Source organism: Salmo salar, chromosome ssa10 (genome assembly GCF_905237065.1).
Source record: "Salmo salar chromosome ssa10, Ssal_v3.1, whole genome shotgun sequence".
In the NCBI taxonomy this organism is placed as follows: Eukaryota; Metazoa; Chordata; class Actinopteri; order Salmoniformes; family Salmonidae; genus Salmo; species Salmo salar.
This window is the reverse complement of record NC_059451.1, coordinates 54,733,305-54,751,869: the sequence shown is the minus strand read 5'-3', so window position 1 is coordinate 54,751,869 and position 18,565 is coordinate 54,733,305. Positions and strand designations below refer to the sequence as shown.

The window sequence follows — 18,565 nt, the reverse complement described above, 5'->3', positions numbered from 1 at the left end:
ATAAATAAAATACCGGCGCAAACTAGCTAATATTACTAACTCTGAGGAGTGTTATCTATATTCAGGGAAACTAACCATACTTTTAAAATCGGTCTGGATCATTTAATGGAAGTTTGTGAAAGATTACAGCCTACCACTTCTTTGGGTTTGACATTTCAAGTTTTTACAGCACACCCACAAACCATATTGGACAAGTGATTGTTGTCCGTCAATGTGACAAGTCTCATCACACTTAGCTACGTGGACTAGCTTGATACTTGCTGACGTAAGCTAGCAAAATAGCTTGAAAATATTGCTTTGGGCGAGCAATGGCAGTCTGTTGATGTCCTCTTGCCACACTTGATATCTCGCAAACACGTTCATAACTGCCACTGTCCTGATGTCTCAGCAAGCCAGCTGTGTTGACACTCATGCACAGACTATCCTTGCACCCACCGTCACAGCGGATGAATGAAATGCATAGTTCTGAGAAAATCGTTTTTTTTTTTTAATGTATGGTTTTCCAAAACTACTAACGTCATAATCAAATGATGATTTAATATATACTTAGAGTACAAAGTGGGGGATGGGGACGAAGTATCCATGACTTCGTCTGACTCTGGGCAATTAGGAAATTACCCCAAATCCCAATGTACCAAAGTAACCCTTTAATCCTGACATTGTGATATCCCTGTTCGGAAAACCATATGTCAAGCATGCACATGCCTTGAGGCTCGTCATGCCAGGGGAAGAAGGTTCCATAAAATTCAGAGCTTCGATTGTGTCACCCTTCAGCAGTTCACGATTAAGCAAAACATGGTTGAACTGAACTCAAATAAAAATAGGGGGGAAAAGCAGATTAAACAATTACAGCAGAATCTTCATGTGACTCACAACACATGCTTTTATATACTATGAGCTCCACTTTCTACATGTCCTAAATAAACTTCTGCTGGTTTCACAAAATAAGAAACTCATGAAATCAATACTGGAACAGCCTCTCCTCTCCGGGCTGAAACTAGTCACTGAATGGGTTAAAAATTTAAATGATCAGTTGTTGAAATTCCTTGGCAACAATTCCTGTGGGGCTTCTCTAAGCAGCTTCACTCAAATTCATCCCCTCCCCCTTCCTCTAGGGCCCCAAACTCAGACACAACTGGTCTTTAAAACACCACAGGCCGCCCCTCTCTCCTCCTCTCTCCTCCCCCTCCTGTGTCCCCCACTTGGTTGTCAACCTCACTATTTATGTACTTGTTTGCTAATGCTGAGCTAGTCCTGTCTACCCCACCTCCCTGTCCCTCATGCTGAGCTAGCCCTGTCTACCCCACCTCCCTGTCCCTCATGCTGAGCTATCCCTGTCTACCCCACCTCCCTGTCCCTCATGCTGAGCTAGTCCTGTCTACCCCACCTCCCTGTCCCTCATGCTGAGCTAGTCCTGTCTACCCCACCTCCCTGTCCCTCATGCTGAGCTAGTCCTGTCTACCCCACCTCCCTGTCCCTCATGCTGAGCTAGTCCTGTCTACCCCACCTCCCTGTCCCTCATGCTGAGCTAGCCCTGTCTACCCTACCTCCCTGTCCCTCATGCTGAGCTATCGCTGTCTACCCCACCTCCCTGTCCCTCATGCTGAGCTAGTCCTGTCTACCCCACCTCCCCGTCCCTCATGATGAGCTAGTCCTGTCTACCCCACCTCCCCGTCCCTCATGCTGAGCTAGTCCTGTCTACCCCACCTCCCTGTCTACCCCACCTCCCCGTCCCTCATGCTGAGCTAGTCCTGTCTACCCCACCTCCCCGTCCCTCATGCTGAGCTAGTCCTGTCTACCCCACCTCCCTGTCCCTCATGCTGAGCTAACCCCGTCTACCCCACCTCCCTGTCCCTCATGCTGAGCTAGCCCTGTCTACCCCACCTCCCTGTCTACCCCACCTCCCTGTCCCTTATGCTGAGCTAGCCCTGTCTACCCCACCTCCCTGTCTACCCCACCTCCCTGTCCCTTATGCTGAGCTATCCCCGTCTACCCCACCTCCCTGTCCCTCATGCTGAGCTAGCCCTGTCTACCCCACCTCCCTGTCCCTCATGCTGAGCTATCCCCGTCTACCCCACCTCCCCGTCCCTCATGCTGAGCTAGTCCTGTCTACCCCACCTCCGTCTACCCCACCTCCCCGTCCCTCATGCTCAGCTAGTCCTGTCTACCCCACCTCCCCGTCCCTCATGCTGAGCTAGTCCTGTCTACCCCACCTCCCTGTCTACCCCACCTCCCCGTCCCTCATGCTGAGCTAGTCCTGTCTACCCCACCTCCCTGTCTACCCCACCTCCATGTCCCTCATGCTGAGCTAGTCCCGTCTACCCCACCTCCCTGTCCCTCATGCTGAGCTAGCCCCGTCTACCCCACCTCCCCGTCCCTAATCCTGAGCTAGCCCCGTCTACCCCACCTCCCCGTCCCTAATGCTGAGCTAGTCCCGTCTACCCCACCTCCCCGTCCCTAATGCTGAGCTAGTCCCGTCTACCCCACCTCCCCGTCTACCCCACCTCCCCGTCTACCCCACCTCCCCGTCTACCCCACCTCACTGTCCCTAATGCTGAGCTAGTCCTGTCTACCCCACCCCTCTCCAGTCCCGCATTCTCACACCGCTTGGTTCCACAGCCCACCCAGTCGCCCCCTGCTTGCACGGCGAGTTGGAGTAGCGAGCTGAGAAGTGGAGAAGGCCAGCAAAGAGAGGGGCAGGCTGGGGCTGGCTGGATAAAAGAACCCTGTGTTCCCTGCCCTGCCTCCCTGGCCAGACACCACAAGGATGGGCTTTATCCTGTTTCTCTAGGTATAGGAGGGGCCCGGAGCCCTGGACAAGAACCATACAGGCTAATGTGTGACTGTGCTGACATTGACCATGCCAGCTACCTGCAGCTGTGGACCAGACCAGAGGCAGTACACAGAACATCAAAGCATCAGATTCCTGCTTGGATTTGTAGCCCTGGTTAGATTTGTAGCCCTGGTTGGATTTGCAGCCCTGGTTGGATTTGCAGCCCTGGTTGGATTTGCAGCCCTGGTTGGATTTGCAGCCCTGGTTGGATTTGTAGCGGATGGCAGTTTGTTGAAGGGCACAGCAATTTGAAACATCAAACACTGCAATTTAGTATTTATTTATGCACTAAATCCACATGGGAAAATTTCAAGCAAGATTAAATTACAAGCCATAGTAGCTATAAAGCGTAGAGTATTAAAGTTGTGCTGATCATATCCTCATCCTGTCTCATGGGTAATTTGTCAGCAAAAAAGCACAGATCTAGATGTATTTCCTAGTTGACTAATAATTCAAGGTATATACCTACTTTCTGATAAATCATTACTCCATATACTTCTAGAAACATAGAATTAGGTATTACTACTACAAACACATTAGCCAGCTATCTTAAATGAAAGTCAATGGCACGTTAGGAAACTACAAGTTTAGAAGAACAACTGCACGTTAAGAAAGGAACATTCTGTCTTAGAGAGCTACATTAGTATCCCACCCCCAGTGTCACTGAGCAGAGAGAGGTGGGAAAAAAATACCCAATTGTTATACTTGAGTAAAGATACCTTAATAATAAATTACCCTTGTAAAAGTAAAAAATCATCCAGTAAAATTCTACTTGACTAAAAGTATTTGGTTTGAAATAGTAAATTTACATTATAGTCATTTAGCAGACGCTCTTATTCAGAGCAACTTACAGTAGTGAATGCATACATTTCATACATTTTTTTTTCTTCCGTAGTATCAAAAGAATGATAATATGTAATAGCTAAAATATACTTAAGTATCAAAAGTAAAAATCATTTTAAATTCCTTATATTAAGCAAGACCCCCCCCTCCATTTACAGATAGCCAAGGGAACACTCAGACATCATTTACAAACAAAGGATGTGTTTAGTGAGTCCACCAGATCAGAGGCAGTAGGGATGACCAGGGATGTTCTCTGTTTAGTGAGTACACCAGATCAGAGACAGTAGGGATGACCAGGGATGTTCTCTGTTTAGTGATTCACCAGATCAGAGGCAGTAGGGATGAAAAATAAAATTCTCTAGGTTCAATCATGCGTTAATGAAATACCATGCAATTTAAAGTTGTGTTTGTATCGTGTGTCCTGCAGCATATGATTATGACTATGATTATGAAGTGTCCGTCTCAGCAGCGTTACCGGCTGTTACATCGTCTCAGCAGCTTTACCGGCTGTTACATCGTCTCAGCAGCGTTACCGGTTGTGATCTCGTCTCAGCAGCGTTACCAGCTGTGATCTCGTCTCAGCAGCGTTACCAGCTGTGATCTCGTCTCAGCAGCGTTACCAGCTGTGATCTCGTCTCAGCAGTGTAATGGTTAGTGTTGTTATATTGTCTCGGCAGTGTCCCCATGCTACATCTCGGGCTCCCGAGTAGCACAGCGGTCTAAGGCACTGCAACTCAGTGCTAGAGGCGTCACTACAGACACCCTGGTTCAAATCCAGGCTGTATCACAACCGGCCATGATTGGGAGTCCAATAGGGCGGCACACAATTGGCCCAGTGTCGACCGGGTTTGGTGTCATTGTAAATAAGAATTTGTTCTTAACCGATTTGCCTGGTTAAATAATGGTTCAATAAAAAAAATATTAAAAATTAAAAAAATCTGGGTCATGGCTGTTATATTGTCTCAGCAGTGTCCCCATGACAAGATTTGCTTAGAATTCCATGATATTATTTTATAGTATGAAGAATACAATTGAACACAGCTGAATAAACTATAAAGGATATTTTCTCCAAACTATGAGGGAGTGCTCACATGCGGCTATTCTGTGTTGATCGGTTAAAAAAGAAATAGGTCCTCCTATATGCTTCATTTAGAGTTATTTATGTAACTTTAGTTGTGATACAAACATTGGCCAATATGTTTTGTTGATGTTTAATACATTGGAAGGCTGCATGATGCAACTAATGACTTGAAGAAAGTTCAATGGAAAACATGACCTCCGCATTGTTGTTTTTTGCGCCGGTTGCACACACTTCATCAGTTTGACAAGCACTTGATAATGCCTCGAATTTCCCAGGGACATCCCCTTTTTGTGTCCGTAATGCCGCCGCCCCCCCCCCAAAATCCATGCCTTTTGCAGCCAGTGGCCGTTGTGCTTTGGGCTGAATATAATAATTATAATTCCCTTCTCCTAGCTCCAAAGCACCTCTCACTCCATGGCTCCCTCAGATATCTCAACTCTTATTAGCCAATGCCCGTCATGTGATCGGGTCTTTCTCACAGGCTACAAGTGAAGACAGACAGAACGCAACAGCGCCCGTCTTTATTGAATTCTGAGGCGCATGTTGAAGATGTTGGAAAAACTGTCCACATTTATTTTGTCATCGAACAAGAAGAGTAGGCCTAAAGAATAGCAAAAACACTAGTCTATGTCAATCTACTATCCCTCATTGTACAAATTTCGACCTATTCTATTCTGTGCGAGAAATAAATATTCCAAACAGTCTGGGACAGTTGTGGGATGCGATAAATGCCAAATGAATACAACCACTAGCATAAAAAAAAGTTTAAAAACGAGTAGGCTGAGGCTGACACAACAGATCAAAACGTTTAGCTTAAAACCTCTTACATCTAGACGTTCCGCTAGCGGAACACCTGCTCCAATATCCAATGATAGGCGCGGCGCGAATTACAAATTCCTCAAAACCCCAAACTTCCATTTTTCAAACATATGACTATTTTACACCATTTTAAAGACAAGACTCTCCTTTATCTAACCACACTGTCCGATTTCAAAAAGGCTTTACAGCGAAAGCAAAACATTAGATTATGTCAGCAGAGTACCCAGCCAGAAATAATCAGACACCCATTTTTCAAGGTAGCATATAATGTCACAAAAAACAAAACCACAGCTAAATGCAGCACTAACCTTTGATGATCTTCATCAGATGACACGCCTAGGACATTATGTTATACAATACATGCATGTTTTGTTCAATCAAGTTCATATTTATATCAAAAACCAGCTTTTTACATTAGCATGTGACGTTCAGAGCTAGCATTCCCACCGAACACTTCCGGTGAATTTACTAAATTACTCACGATAAACGTTCACAAAAAACATAACAATTATTTTAAGAATTATAGATACAGAACTCCTTTGTGCAATCGAGGTGTCCGATTTTAAAATAGCTTTTCGGTGAAAGCACATTTTGCAATATTCTGAGTAGATAGCCCGGCCATCACAGCTAGCTATTTTGACACCCACCAAGTTTAGCCCTGACCAAACTCCGATTTACTATTAGAAAAGTTTGATTACCTTTGCTGTTCTTCGTCAGAATGCACTCCCGGGACTTCTACTTCAACAACAAATGTTGGTTTGGTTCCAAATAATCCATAGTTATATCCAAATAGTGGCGTTTTGTTCGTGCGTTCAAGACACTATCCGAAGGGTGACGAAGGGTTACGCGCCCGACGCGTTTCGTGCCAAAAAAATTCTAAATATTCCATTACCGTACTTCGAAGCATGTCAACCGCTGTTTAAAATCAATTTTTATGAGATTTTTCTCGTAAAAAAAGCGATAATATTCCGACCGGGAGTCGTTGTTTTCGTTCAAAGACGAAAGAATAAAAACATGGTGTCGCCTCGTGCACGCGCCTCCAGTCTCTGTTCGACCACTATCCAAATGCGCTACTGTTTTTCAGCCAGGGCCTGCAAAGTCATCATTCAACGTTTTGCCGCCTTCTGAGAGCCTATGGGAGTCGTAGGAAGTGTCACGTTACAGCAGAGATCCTCAGTTTTCAATAAAGAGAGTGTAGAAGGCCAAGAAATGGTCAGAGAGTGCACTTCCTGTAAGGAATCTTCTCAGGTTTTGGCCTGCCAAATGAGTTCTATTATACTCACAGACACCATTCAAACCGTTTTAGAAACTTTGGAGTGTTTTCTATCCAAAGCTAATAATTATATGCATATTCTAGTTTCTGGGCAGGAGTAATAATCAGATTAAATCGGGTACGTTTTTTATCCGGCCGTGAAAATACTGCCCCCTATCCATAACAGGTTAAACATTTTGATAAACTAATAGGCTATTTCTTCACATAAGCGCAGCAATGCGTACACAGCAGTAGGCTATAAGTGCGAATGTTCCAAAATAAATACATGTGTGAAAAAAACATTCTCAAAAGTTACCGCAAAATGTGATTATGCATGTAATGCTTAGATTATAAAAGGTGCATTTTTATGGAGAAATTTCTCACCAAACATCTCTTTCCCTCAATCCTGACTAGTCTCCGCTGAAAAACATCCCCACAGCATGATGCTGCTACCACCATGCTTCACCGTAGGGATGGTGCCAAGTTTCCTCCAGGTGTTACGCTTAACATTCGAGCCAAAGAGTTCAATCTTGGTTTCATCAAACCAGAGAATCTTGTTTCTCATGGTCTGAGATTCCTTTAGGTGCCTTTTGGCAAACTTCAAGTGGGCTGTTATGTGGCTTTTATTGAGGAGTGGCTTCCGTCTGCCCACTACCATAAAGGCCTGATTGGTGGAGTGCTGCAGAGATGTTTGTCCTCCTGGAAGGTTCTCCCATCTCCACAGAGGAACTCTGGAGGTCTGTCAGAGTGAGTAAAGATAAGCAATGTGCTTCATATTAGGAAAGTTGATAAATAAATACAAATATAGTAGTCCTAGCCTACAGAAAGCTGATGGGAACCTCCTCTTTTTAATAGAGGCCATCACTCTCTTCTCTCTCGCAATTGCATAGCCTATAGAAATGTTGCGCAACATTAGCTCTCAAGAAGTGTTTGATTCGATTTGCGATTACATTTGCATTGATGTCAGACACTTTGGTTTTACTAAGCAGTTAGCAAGTTTGTTAGGATACTAATGACCATCGGCAGCATCAGAGCTTGGAGAAGCCTAGTTACCGTGACTAAACGGTCATGTGGAATTTGACTGCCTTCATGACTCGTGACTGCCAGTGTGGCGGTAATATAGTCACCGCAACAGCCCTAGTGGCAACTGACTCAGAGTCCTTCAGTGTTAATTCATAGTGGAAACTCTACTTGGATGGATTTTCTCCCTCCAGAGAGCAGGAAACGTGGCGTGATGTAGTGACTTCCTCATCACTTCCTATTAGCCTAGTGAATGAGGTCCTGCAACCACCAAGCCAGAGACAGCAAGCCCAACCAACCACCAAGCCAGCCCAACCAACCACCAAGCCAGCCCAACCAACCACCAAGCCAGCCCAACCAACCACCAAGCCAGCCCAACCAACCACCAAGCCAGCCAGACAGGCAGAGCCAGCGAATCAGCCACCCAGGGAGACAGGCAGGCAGAGGATAGACAGACAGCAAGCCAGCCACAAATACAAGACAAGTGGGGAGCTAAAACCTTACGCAAGACAGCAGCAAATCATTATCTAAGGCTAGCCTAAGAGCCAGTCCATCAGAACCCAATTTATTATTACTTCTATTATGTCCTGGTATAATTAGCAGGGTAAAACTCCCTTAGCCAGAGTTAATTTTAATTACCAGTAGCTTGAGTAGGAGACACTAGAGAGTAACCATGCATTAGATTTCAGTGGTGGCCTCGACTATTGACAGGGTCAAAGCCAGTGTCTGTCCCCTCACCAGCCACCCACCACAACATGATACAAAATACTGGCCTACCACTAGCACCTCTGTGGTTACAGGCTAGAAAAAGCATAAGGAGCTAAAGTCATGCTTCGCACTTGAGTGACAACTGGACTAACAAAAACAAAACCTTTGTAGAAAACCTAAACTCCTCAAATATACAGCTATGACATTGCCTCATAGCCATAGTCTTGTGTGTGAACTGTAAAACCGTGCTTGCATGTGTAAAGAAAACCGTGACAGACACATGCTTCCTCTCTCTTCCATCTCTGCATAGTGATTTACAGTTTACCTGACAGTATTTGAGAGAGGTCTAATTGACATCGTTGTCCGCTCAACTTGACACAGTGTGCTGTGACACGACTACGGGCCAGAGACAAGAGGAATCAGCACAGACTGGAGGAACATCAAAGTACAGGAAGGATGGATGTCTTGGTCAGGTGGAAAAGGAACGGGTAAGGAAATGTGGCCATCATATTGCAGTCATGACCACACCTCACTGACCGGGCTACACCAAACGACCGGTCCACACCGACCGGCCACTGACCGGGCTACACCAAACGACCGGTCCACACCGACCGGGGCTACACCAAACTGCCAAACCACAGGGCAGCGAGGCACAGATCACAGCCACAGTAGGGACAACAGTGCACTGGTGAGTAACAGTAGCATTAACAGTAATAGAATACAGTAACACCAGGGTCATCCCAGCTCCATAGTGTAAAACAGAATACAGTAACACCAGGGTCATCCCAGCTCCATAGTGTAAAACAGAATACAGTAACACCAGGGCATCCCAGTACAGCTGAACTCTATTGTGTTAATCAGACTAAAGTAACACCAGGGTCATCCCAACAGTAAGCAGTCTTAAAGGGGGGTGGGAAGGGATTTGTGGACCAAAGCCATGTGGCAGCTGTCACCACCAGAGTCGGGGACTTGAGGACGACATGCTCTGCTGTTGTGCCTCTGCTACAGAATGGCTTCTGTTACTTGACAAAGAGGAAAGATACAGTTGCAATGGGATTTTTCTGACCAACAGAAAGTCATGCAATGCATTTTGATCTCCCCATAAATTTAACAAAATATGCATTTGAATTATTTAATTATGACAATATAATGCAGCTGCGTGGATCTGTTCTACAAGTGGTATCCAACTTCCCCTCTGAACATCAATAAAGAGTCGTCAAGGACTAGCATGACCGCAACGTGAATTAGTAGGTCTATGGGCAACTCACCTCCAAGTTGTAAAACTCCTGGGAGTCGTCCAGGCCCTGGACCCTGAGCTGTAGTCCTCTGCCTGGGCTCCTACCCCCGGGGCCCAAGGCATCACTGAGGCTCTGGCCCGGCTCCAAGGTACTGATCCCAGCATTGAACTGGGCCCCCAGCCGGGTGCCAGGGGTCTGTATGGCCCTGTAGGAACCCTCAATTTCACCCATGGCTGCTGCTCTCCCCTCACACCAACCAGCCCACTGGGTCCCTCACTCCTGCAGAGAGACATTCAGAACAGTTAAAGCAAGGACAAAGTAAATAGAAAAGTTTCAAATCTGGTGTGCTGAAAAAGGCGGCAACTAATGTAAATAGGCTTCTAGAATTAAGGATCTTCTGGCCTCAGGATAAATCAGATCTCATGCAGGTGGCATCTCTGCTTGACAACAAAAGATACAAGTATGTTTGATGCAGTGGTCAAATCAACATGTCAAACTGTTTACCACTGAAGAGAGAAAGAATTGGGTGAAAATGTATTGGCCAATGTTTATTAGACTTGGGCAGTGTACCATATACATCGTATCATTTGGAAATTGCCAAGGGAGGATTTTTTCAATACAGTTGAATCTATTTATTGAAAGTTTGTTTGATATATATACACATTTGAATATTTGTAGTTACTTTAAGTAAATACCTGCAGTCAACTTGTGCTATACGTTAGGAGATAGAGTTCTTCATTTCACCTGCCACAGTTTTTCCATTATGAAGCTTACCAGTAGTGTTTGTTTACAAGTACACAACGACGAGAGACCGGAGCCTTGTGAGTCACTCACTGTGGTGCAGCACGTGCCAGGTGATCTAGTAACAGTATGGAATTCACAGCTAAATGTTTACCAGCTAGACATCTTAGAACTATTAAGTTAACTGTCTAAAATGTTAAGGTATTACAAAAATCAAGCTTCACTTCAAAGCCTAACAGCAGAGAATCCCCTCCTGGATCAAGAGCCTTGCGGTCTAATATTTGTTATGTGCGTGCAGCAAACTGGGAGTAGCATTTTTGCAAGTAGTTTAGGTCGGAGACTGTAAAAAGGTTAGCATTTCGTTAGCATTCTAGCATTTGTACATGTACTTGTTAGCATTGCTAACCTTCGGATTCCAGAGGCTAAAGGGGTCCGCATGCTTTCCAACTGAAACATTTCGGTAGAGTTTGTGCATATATTTTGATGACATTTTGTGATGTTCTGGACTTCGGTGAGGGTTTTTCAGCTGTTCGGGCATACAATTTCCTGGAAGCAAGCCGAAGTTTGGAGCCGAAATCGACACCCCTTCGGTGATTGATCAACAGTAGGGATTTTACAATAAAGTTTGTCATTCAACAAGAGGTCGACCGATTAATCGGAATGGCCGATTAATTAGGGTCGATTTCAAGTTTTCATAACAATCGGTATTTTTGGCCACCGATTTGCCAATTTTTTTTTTTTAACTAGGCAAGTCAGATTAAGAACACATTCTTATTTTCAATGATGGCCTAGGAACGGGGGTTAACTGCCTTGTTCAGGGGGATTCGTTTTTGCAACCTTCCGGTTACTAGTCCAACGCTCTAACCACCTGCCTTACATTGCACTGCACGAGGAGCATGCATGGCAGGCTGACTACCTGTTACGCGAGTGCAGCAAGAAGCCAAGGTAAGTTGCTAGTTAGCATTAAACTTATATTATATTTTAAAAAAAAAATCTTAACATAATCACTAGTTAAACTAGTAATATCGTCAACCATGTGTAGTTATCTAACGTGTCCTGCGTTGCATATAATCGATGCAGTGCCTGTTAATTTCTCATCGAATCACAGCCTACTTCGACAAATGGGTGATGATTTAACAAGCGCATTTGCGAAAAAAGCACTGTCGTTGCACCAATGTACCTAACCATAAACATCAATGCCTTTCTTTAAAATCAAAACACAAGTATATCTTTTTAAACCTGCATATTTAGTTAATATTGCCTGCTAACATGAATTTGTGTCACTTCTCTAGCGTTCCGTGCAAGCAGTCAGGGTATATACAGCAGTTTGGGCCGCCTGGCTCATTGCGGACTGTGTGAAGTCCATTTATTCCTAACAAAGGCCGTAATTAATTTGCCAGAATTGTACATAATTATGACATAACATTGAAGGTTGTGCAATGTAACAGGAATATTTAGACTTAGGGATACCTCCCGTTAGATAAAATACGGAACAGTTCCGTATTTCACTGAAAAAAATAAACGTTTCGTTTTCGAAATGATAGTTTCCGGATTCGACCATATTAATGACCAAAGGCTCGTATTTATGTGTGTTATTATGTTATAATTAAGTCTATGATTTGATATTTGATAGAGCAGTCTGACTGAGCGATGGTAGGCAGCAGCAGGCTCGTAAGCATTCATTCAAACAGCACCTTCGTGCGTTTTGCCAGCAGCTCTTCGCAATTCTTCAAGCATTGCGCTGTTTATGACTTCAAGCCTATCAACTCCCAAGATTAGGCTGGTGTAACCGATGTGAAATGGCTAGCTAGTTAGCGGGTGCGCGCTAATAGCGTTTCAAACGTCACTCGCTCTGAGACTTGGGAGTAGTTGTTCCCCTTGCTCTACATGGGTAACGCTGCTTCGAGGGTGGCTGTTGTCGATGTGTTCCTGGTTCGAGCCCAGGTAGGAGCGAGGAGAGGGACGGAAGCTATACTGTTACGCTGGCAATACTAAAGTGCCAATAAGAACATCCAATAGTCAAAGGTATATGAAATACAAATGGTAGAGAGAGAAATAGTCCTATAATAACTACAACCCTGGGAATATTTTAGACTCATGTTAAAAGGAACCACCAGCTTTCAAATGTTCTCATGTTCTGAGCAAGGAACTTAAACGTTAGCTTTTTTACATGGCACATATTGCACTTTTACTTTCTTCTCCAACACTTTGTTTTTGCATTATTTAAACCAAATTGAACATGTTTCATTATTTATTTGAGGCTAAATTGATAGTATTTATGTATTATATTAAGTTAAAATAAGTGTTCATTCAGTATTGTTGTAATTGTCATTATTACAAATAAATAAATTAAAATAATAAAAAAATAAAAAGGCTGATTAATCGGTACCGGCTTTTTTTGGTCCTCCAATAATCGGTATCGACCTCTACAAGAGACCGCTTTCATGCACATTGGAATTTGCTGCCCCAACATCTTAGATGTAGATTGCGCGACTAAGATTTCTCCAGCAAAAATGGAAAATGAATGACAGATTTCTTGAGTCATCTTAGATTAACTCTGACTACGCCGTCTCAAAATGGACAAACGGTATCATTTCAGCTTTTTCCCCTCATTTTTCTAAGCGAAGGTCTTTTTAAGGGAGTATGCGAGCACAGTTCTTTGGTTGGACTAGCCAAGTTCAACCCTCTTGTTGCAATCATTGTGAGAGCAAGCTCTAAATTCGTCAGAAATCCACTGCGTTCATTTCTTCACACTCACAACAGTAAGTTAGCAGCTCGCCATATTTGTAAATATATTTTTTATATAATTACCTTGTAATGTCTTAAATTTTCCTGTTACGTTGAATAAAAAGTTAAACTCAAAATATTGTCAGATATGTTCTGGTATTACACGAGCTGGCTAGCCAGCTAATGTTAGATAGCTACATTAGCTAACAAGCTAACGCAAACCAAAACATTGTTTAGAGAAAGTTGCTTTTAGTGTCCTGGCTTGCTAGACTGACATAGCTATCCTAAATACATATTAAAATGGATGGGGTTTTTGGTGCAGAAAATAGAGTATGTAACATCACTATTTGGACCAGGCTGCTGCGATGTCATGCAGACTGCCATTTTTGTGTTTATAGTTTTTAATAAATGATAAGGACAAGTTTGATGTCAGACAACAATTGAATGTTGATTTTGTTAATACGTGCCCAAGACGGTAAGATGTAAGGTGACGTTTATACTGCGGGGTTGGCAGGACTTTTAAATACATTACCGCAATCACGACTAGGTTGGTTGCAGGAAATAAAAGTACAGGCTTCGTTGCCAGTAATACCTATCAAATATAAAGAAAAGTCGGCAAAAAGTTACAGAGAAACAGTCTGTTTGAAAGGTGAGAGACTAGACAATTTAAAAAAGGTTTTAGGGTTCTTCATTAAATACGTTTAAAAGCCCAGTGCAGTCAAACATGATTTTTCCTGTGTTTTATATATATATATATATATAAAGGTTGGGATAAAATTGAGAAAATGATCATGCCCTTTTAGTGTAAGAGCTGTTTGAATAGAACGCCTGAAATTTCAGCCTGTTTTGGTGGGATGGAGTTTTGGCCTGCCTGGTGATATCACTAGGCGGTAAATTAGTTAAAACACCAATAAAGAAGAGAGTTCTAAACCTCTCTTGCCAATAACAGCTAGTTTTCCCATTTTACTCTCCTCACTAAGACAACTCCCAGACAGCCCTAGCAAAATTGTTGCTTGAGAAATTGTTGCTTAACTTTGCTAAGGAAGCTATTTGTGATTCTTTTCGGCCATTTTAAAATAAAAAAATTAAATAAAAAATAAATCACAGTAAGTTACTTAACTTTACCTAGAAAGGATTTGATATCGTGCTATAAAAAAAAACAGCTGCATTGGAACTTAAGGTTGAGGTATTTCTGGATGACTCATACAAAAACCCCACACAAAATCAAAGGTCATATCTGGAATTGAGATAGCAATATTTGTTTTTCACTCTGTCTAATGAATTGGCTAAACACAGCCTCTTGACATCAGAAAAATACAAAGGGGAAATGACTACTTTCACCTTTACAACCATTCATCACACAGTGACAAGTGTGTAGGAGGGTACCAATGAGGTACGGTTAGGATATCTTGCATACCTTATCATTGCCTGCCCTGATTTACCCTCTACAATCAAACAAACCAAATTCCTTCTCAAACTTCTGTAGAAAATGCATTACGTTTACTCGGTAGATTACGTTTGCTCTGACTCAGTACATTTATTAGCAGTAGAGACTAACACGATTTAGGGCCAACTTGCTAAGAAAAAAAAAGACAAAACTACCCATTTGCAGAAATAAGAAACAAAATTATAGAACGCTAATGGATTTATAATAAGAAGGGAAGTGAAAACAGCATCATTGTCATCAACATGGAGACTGAATGCAAGCGGTCTCGTGGTGGAAGAAAAACAAAATGCGCTCGTTGAGTGACGGGGCCAAGGTCTGTGTGGAAACCGTAGAGAGCTACCCCAGGCCAACCCTAACCCGGATGACGCTGGGCCAATGTGCGCCGCCCTATGGGACTCCCAATCACGGCCGGTTGCGATACAGCCTGTAATTGAACCAGGGTCTGTAGTAGCACTGAGATGCAGCGCCTTAGACCACAGTGCCACTCGGTAGCGCCATATCACATTTAACAACCCAAACATTCAAATACCATTATAGAAAGTAAAGTAAAAAGCCAAACCGGTATGTGCATCAATACCGGTAGATCGTTAAATTAGGCATACCGCCCACCCCTAGCAGTATAGCAACAGTTGGACCTGCCATCATTCACTTTGAACTGGACTGTGTGTTTACTGGCAGTTGAAAGAGCATGACTTTAGATCATTAGAACACATTAGCCAAAAGCCACAAAATACACCTGGAAGGATTTCAGCAAATATGTCAATACCACTTGGGAGTCCTCTTACAGTTGAGAACATTACAGTCCAATTGATCAAACAACCATAAAATAAGGTAGGCCCTCTCTTCCTCAGTTAATCACAAGAACAAGATGGACAACTAATGCAAGCCAGAGCAAGATGAGTTCAAATCTAACGAGGGAACATCAGATAAACCCTCAGCTTGCCTGCCAATGCATGCTTTTCCCAACCCACGTTCTGAGAACTGAATGGGAACTTGCCTGACTGCCCACCTATTTGATCGATGCCAAATACATTTGAGTGACAACTAAGGGTGCGTTCGTCAACTGCCTCCAGTGTGTCAGTGTGTGCTCCGAGTCATTCGTATAGTCAGAGCGCTTCACTGTCCGAGCGTTCAGAGCGCACATTGGATGCTCTGGCCGAGGAGGAGTAGGGTTAATCCGAGCGATCCTCACAACGGCAGTCAAGCACCCAAGCTAACTGTCTAACGTTGGCTAGCTTGCTAGTTACTTCCAGATAAATGAGAGAACACCTCACTCTGACCATTTAAAAATCGCACTAGCAGAGGTTGTTAACTAGGCTGTATTCATGTTATTTCGTGACGAACTGTGCTGCTGACAACAATTGTACAACTTTTTTTTGTTGCCAACTTTTACTGACACCGGTCATATTTAGCGGGTGTTGCGCGTTCATGAATTCATCAGTTATTCTGCACTCTGGCACACTCAGACGAGAGTGCTCTGAAAACGGAGTAGCCAGAGTGACTTTACGAAAGCAAGAGAAATGCTAACCGCATAACAGTTGTTCAAGTTCAGCATAACTAGCTAGCAAACCAATTCACCATTTTTGCACTACCAAGAAATGTATTGGTGAATTATATTAGTCATGCATTGAACTGCATCCATCTATTCTGCCAACAATGTCTTACTGTAAGTCATGGAATTTTGAGTCAAATAGAATCTATTTTTAAAACTTCTTATAAAGGGTGCGTTCGTAAAGTCGCTCTGGCTATCTACGCCGATTTCAGAGCACTCTCGTCTGAGTGTGCCACAGTGCAGAATAACTGACGAATTTACGAACGCGCAACACCCGTTGAATATGAACGATGTCAGTAAAAGTCGGCAAAAAAGCGTCATGAAATTATTGCCAATGGCACAGTTGCAGTCACCAACGGTCTGGATAACAACAACAGCCTAACCAGCTCTGCTAGGGAGAGTAAAATGGTCAGAGTGAGTTGTTCCCTCATTTGTGTCTGGATCTAGCTAGCACGCTAGCCAACGTTAGCCAGTTAGCTTGGATGCTTGACTGCCGTTGTGAGGTCAGAAAGTTCAGATCAACGCAATTCATCGTCCACAATGCACTCGGGAACGCTCCGAGAGCGAAACGCTCTGAATTTACAAACAGACAATGTGACAATGCTCAATTTACAAAACGCCCAGAGCGCATTCTGACACACCAGATTGAATTTACAAACACACCCAAAAGTTGTATTGTAGCATAAACTGGGAATTTTATATTTTTGACTGATATGATACAAATAGACAAAGTAGTTCAAATGCTGTCAGTAACACATTAAAAAAAGTGAAAAATATGACAACTTTGATTTAAAAAAAAATATCATAATTATGCTTTTAGATTCAAATGTCAACAATTCTTCCTCCAAAGGACTATTCAATTGATTCCATTTAATAAAAATGCCCCAAATAATTGTATTTTTTTTTTGCCTGGGTTTCGTGAGGAATCAGTCATAAGACCTAAACCGAATTGATTTTATTCATTCAAATCAATATCTAATTTCCCAAGGAACCCTGTCTGTCATTCAATGAGTTGAGAGTTTATTTCAGATGAGAAAAGTTTGGACTGAAATAGCACTAGGTTTAGAGTCTCAGTCCATTAAAATACAACAGAACATTTTATATGAAAATAATAATTATAAAAAAAAAGGTTTAAAAAAAATGTTTTTATTCCCCATGCCTTTTGTTTTATATTTTAGTGCCTTTCTATTTCTGATATAATTATTTCCGTTGAGGCATTTTTTTGTGGGAAGCCATAGGGTTGGTTGGCAGAGACGCTTGGCACTCTTAGGTCTCAAACTCTCAGCCAGAACACGTCGACACAATGTAGTAGGCTTTCTCCACACTGTCCGTGTAGGACTTAGGCCTTTGCTTATTAACATTGTCTTGACAATACATCTTCATGCAATTGATTGACTACGTGTTAGCTATGGCGCATGAATGAAGTCAAAATCAGAACTTGTGTGAAAAGAAAAGCAACAGGTAACGTTAGTAGTGAATAAGTGGCTCCTCCGTCTGAGGCCTCGCGGTTACTCCTCAGTTTGCGTCAGTGGTTCAATGCGTTGCAGATAAACTCAAAACCATGTCTGCCCTGTCCATATTCCTAAGGATTTAGATTTTTTTGAATATATTGGATTTCTAATGAATTCTGCATGTTGCACCCAGGAGAATCCCTGGCCAACCCCACGCCCATAAATGATACTTTTATTTGGTCCAACGTACGACCGGACATTTTACGTGCAAAACGATTTCATTTGACATCGTGGTCGATAAAAAGCACATGTGTATTAAAACGTTAATGAAAATGATCAGTGATTGACCTACATATGCTACACGATATCCGATGGGAAAGTTAAACAAATTAACTTATAGTAAGCTGCTGGTTATAACTGCTTTTGTAATCAAAGTTAATTATAGTGGCCATGAGATTGTTGTGATAGTTTATTTTAACTTGCGCTAAGAAGCAATCAAGAGCCTCAAAGTGACATTTACTGTTCGTTATAATTTATGCCGAAGAAAAACTTAGGTTACACCGAAGAGAAGCCTACATAAAAGCATGCATTCCCCACTGATTGAGTAACTTCAGAACGGTCGTTACTTTGTATCTTTCTGTAGTATATTTGATAAATCAATGTTTCAACAAAAAAAGTAACAACAGTAAATTGCAACAATAAAAAAAAAAAGAGATCGTACCTTCTGTCCTTCGTCTTGAAATACTGGAACTCCAATAATGAGTAAGATATACTGGATCTGTCTCCGGGAAAAGCTCGCAGCCACAAGACACTTTGTCATTGGACAGAACACAACTAATTCGCTCTCTTATTG

The 18,565-nt window shown here is 42.7% G+C and overlaps 1 protein-coding gene across 5 annotated transcripts in view; it reads right to left on the bottom strand.

Moving 5' to 3' along the window:
* Nucleotides 1-18,560, bottom strand: part of farp2 (FERM, RhoGEF and pleckstrin domain protein 2) — a 93,731-nt gene extending 75,171 nt beyond the window's left edge. For 2 of the 5 annotated variants that reach the window (XR_006756972.1, XM_045687961.1), the window contains exons 1-2: nucleotides 18,434-18,559; nucleotides 9,825-10,073 (exon numbers count right to left, since the gene is read on the bottom strand). Coding sequence is in view for 4 of the 5 variants with exons in the window: in XM_045687961.1 (XP_045543917.1) it covers nucleotides 9,825-10,025 (201 nt within the window). In the remaining variant the exon portion in view is untranslated. Of the gene's footprint in view, nucleotides 1-9,824; nucleotides 10,074-18,433 lie in introns of all 5 variants that reach the window. The other 3 variants (XM_045687960.1, XM_045687959.1, XM_045687962.1) reach the window with 3 other exon arrangements.
* Nucleotides 18,561-18,565: the final 5 nt, after the last annotated feature.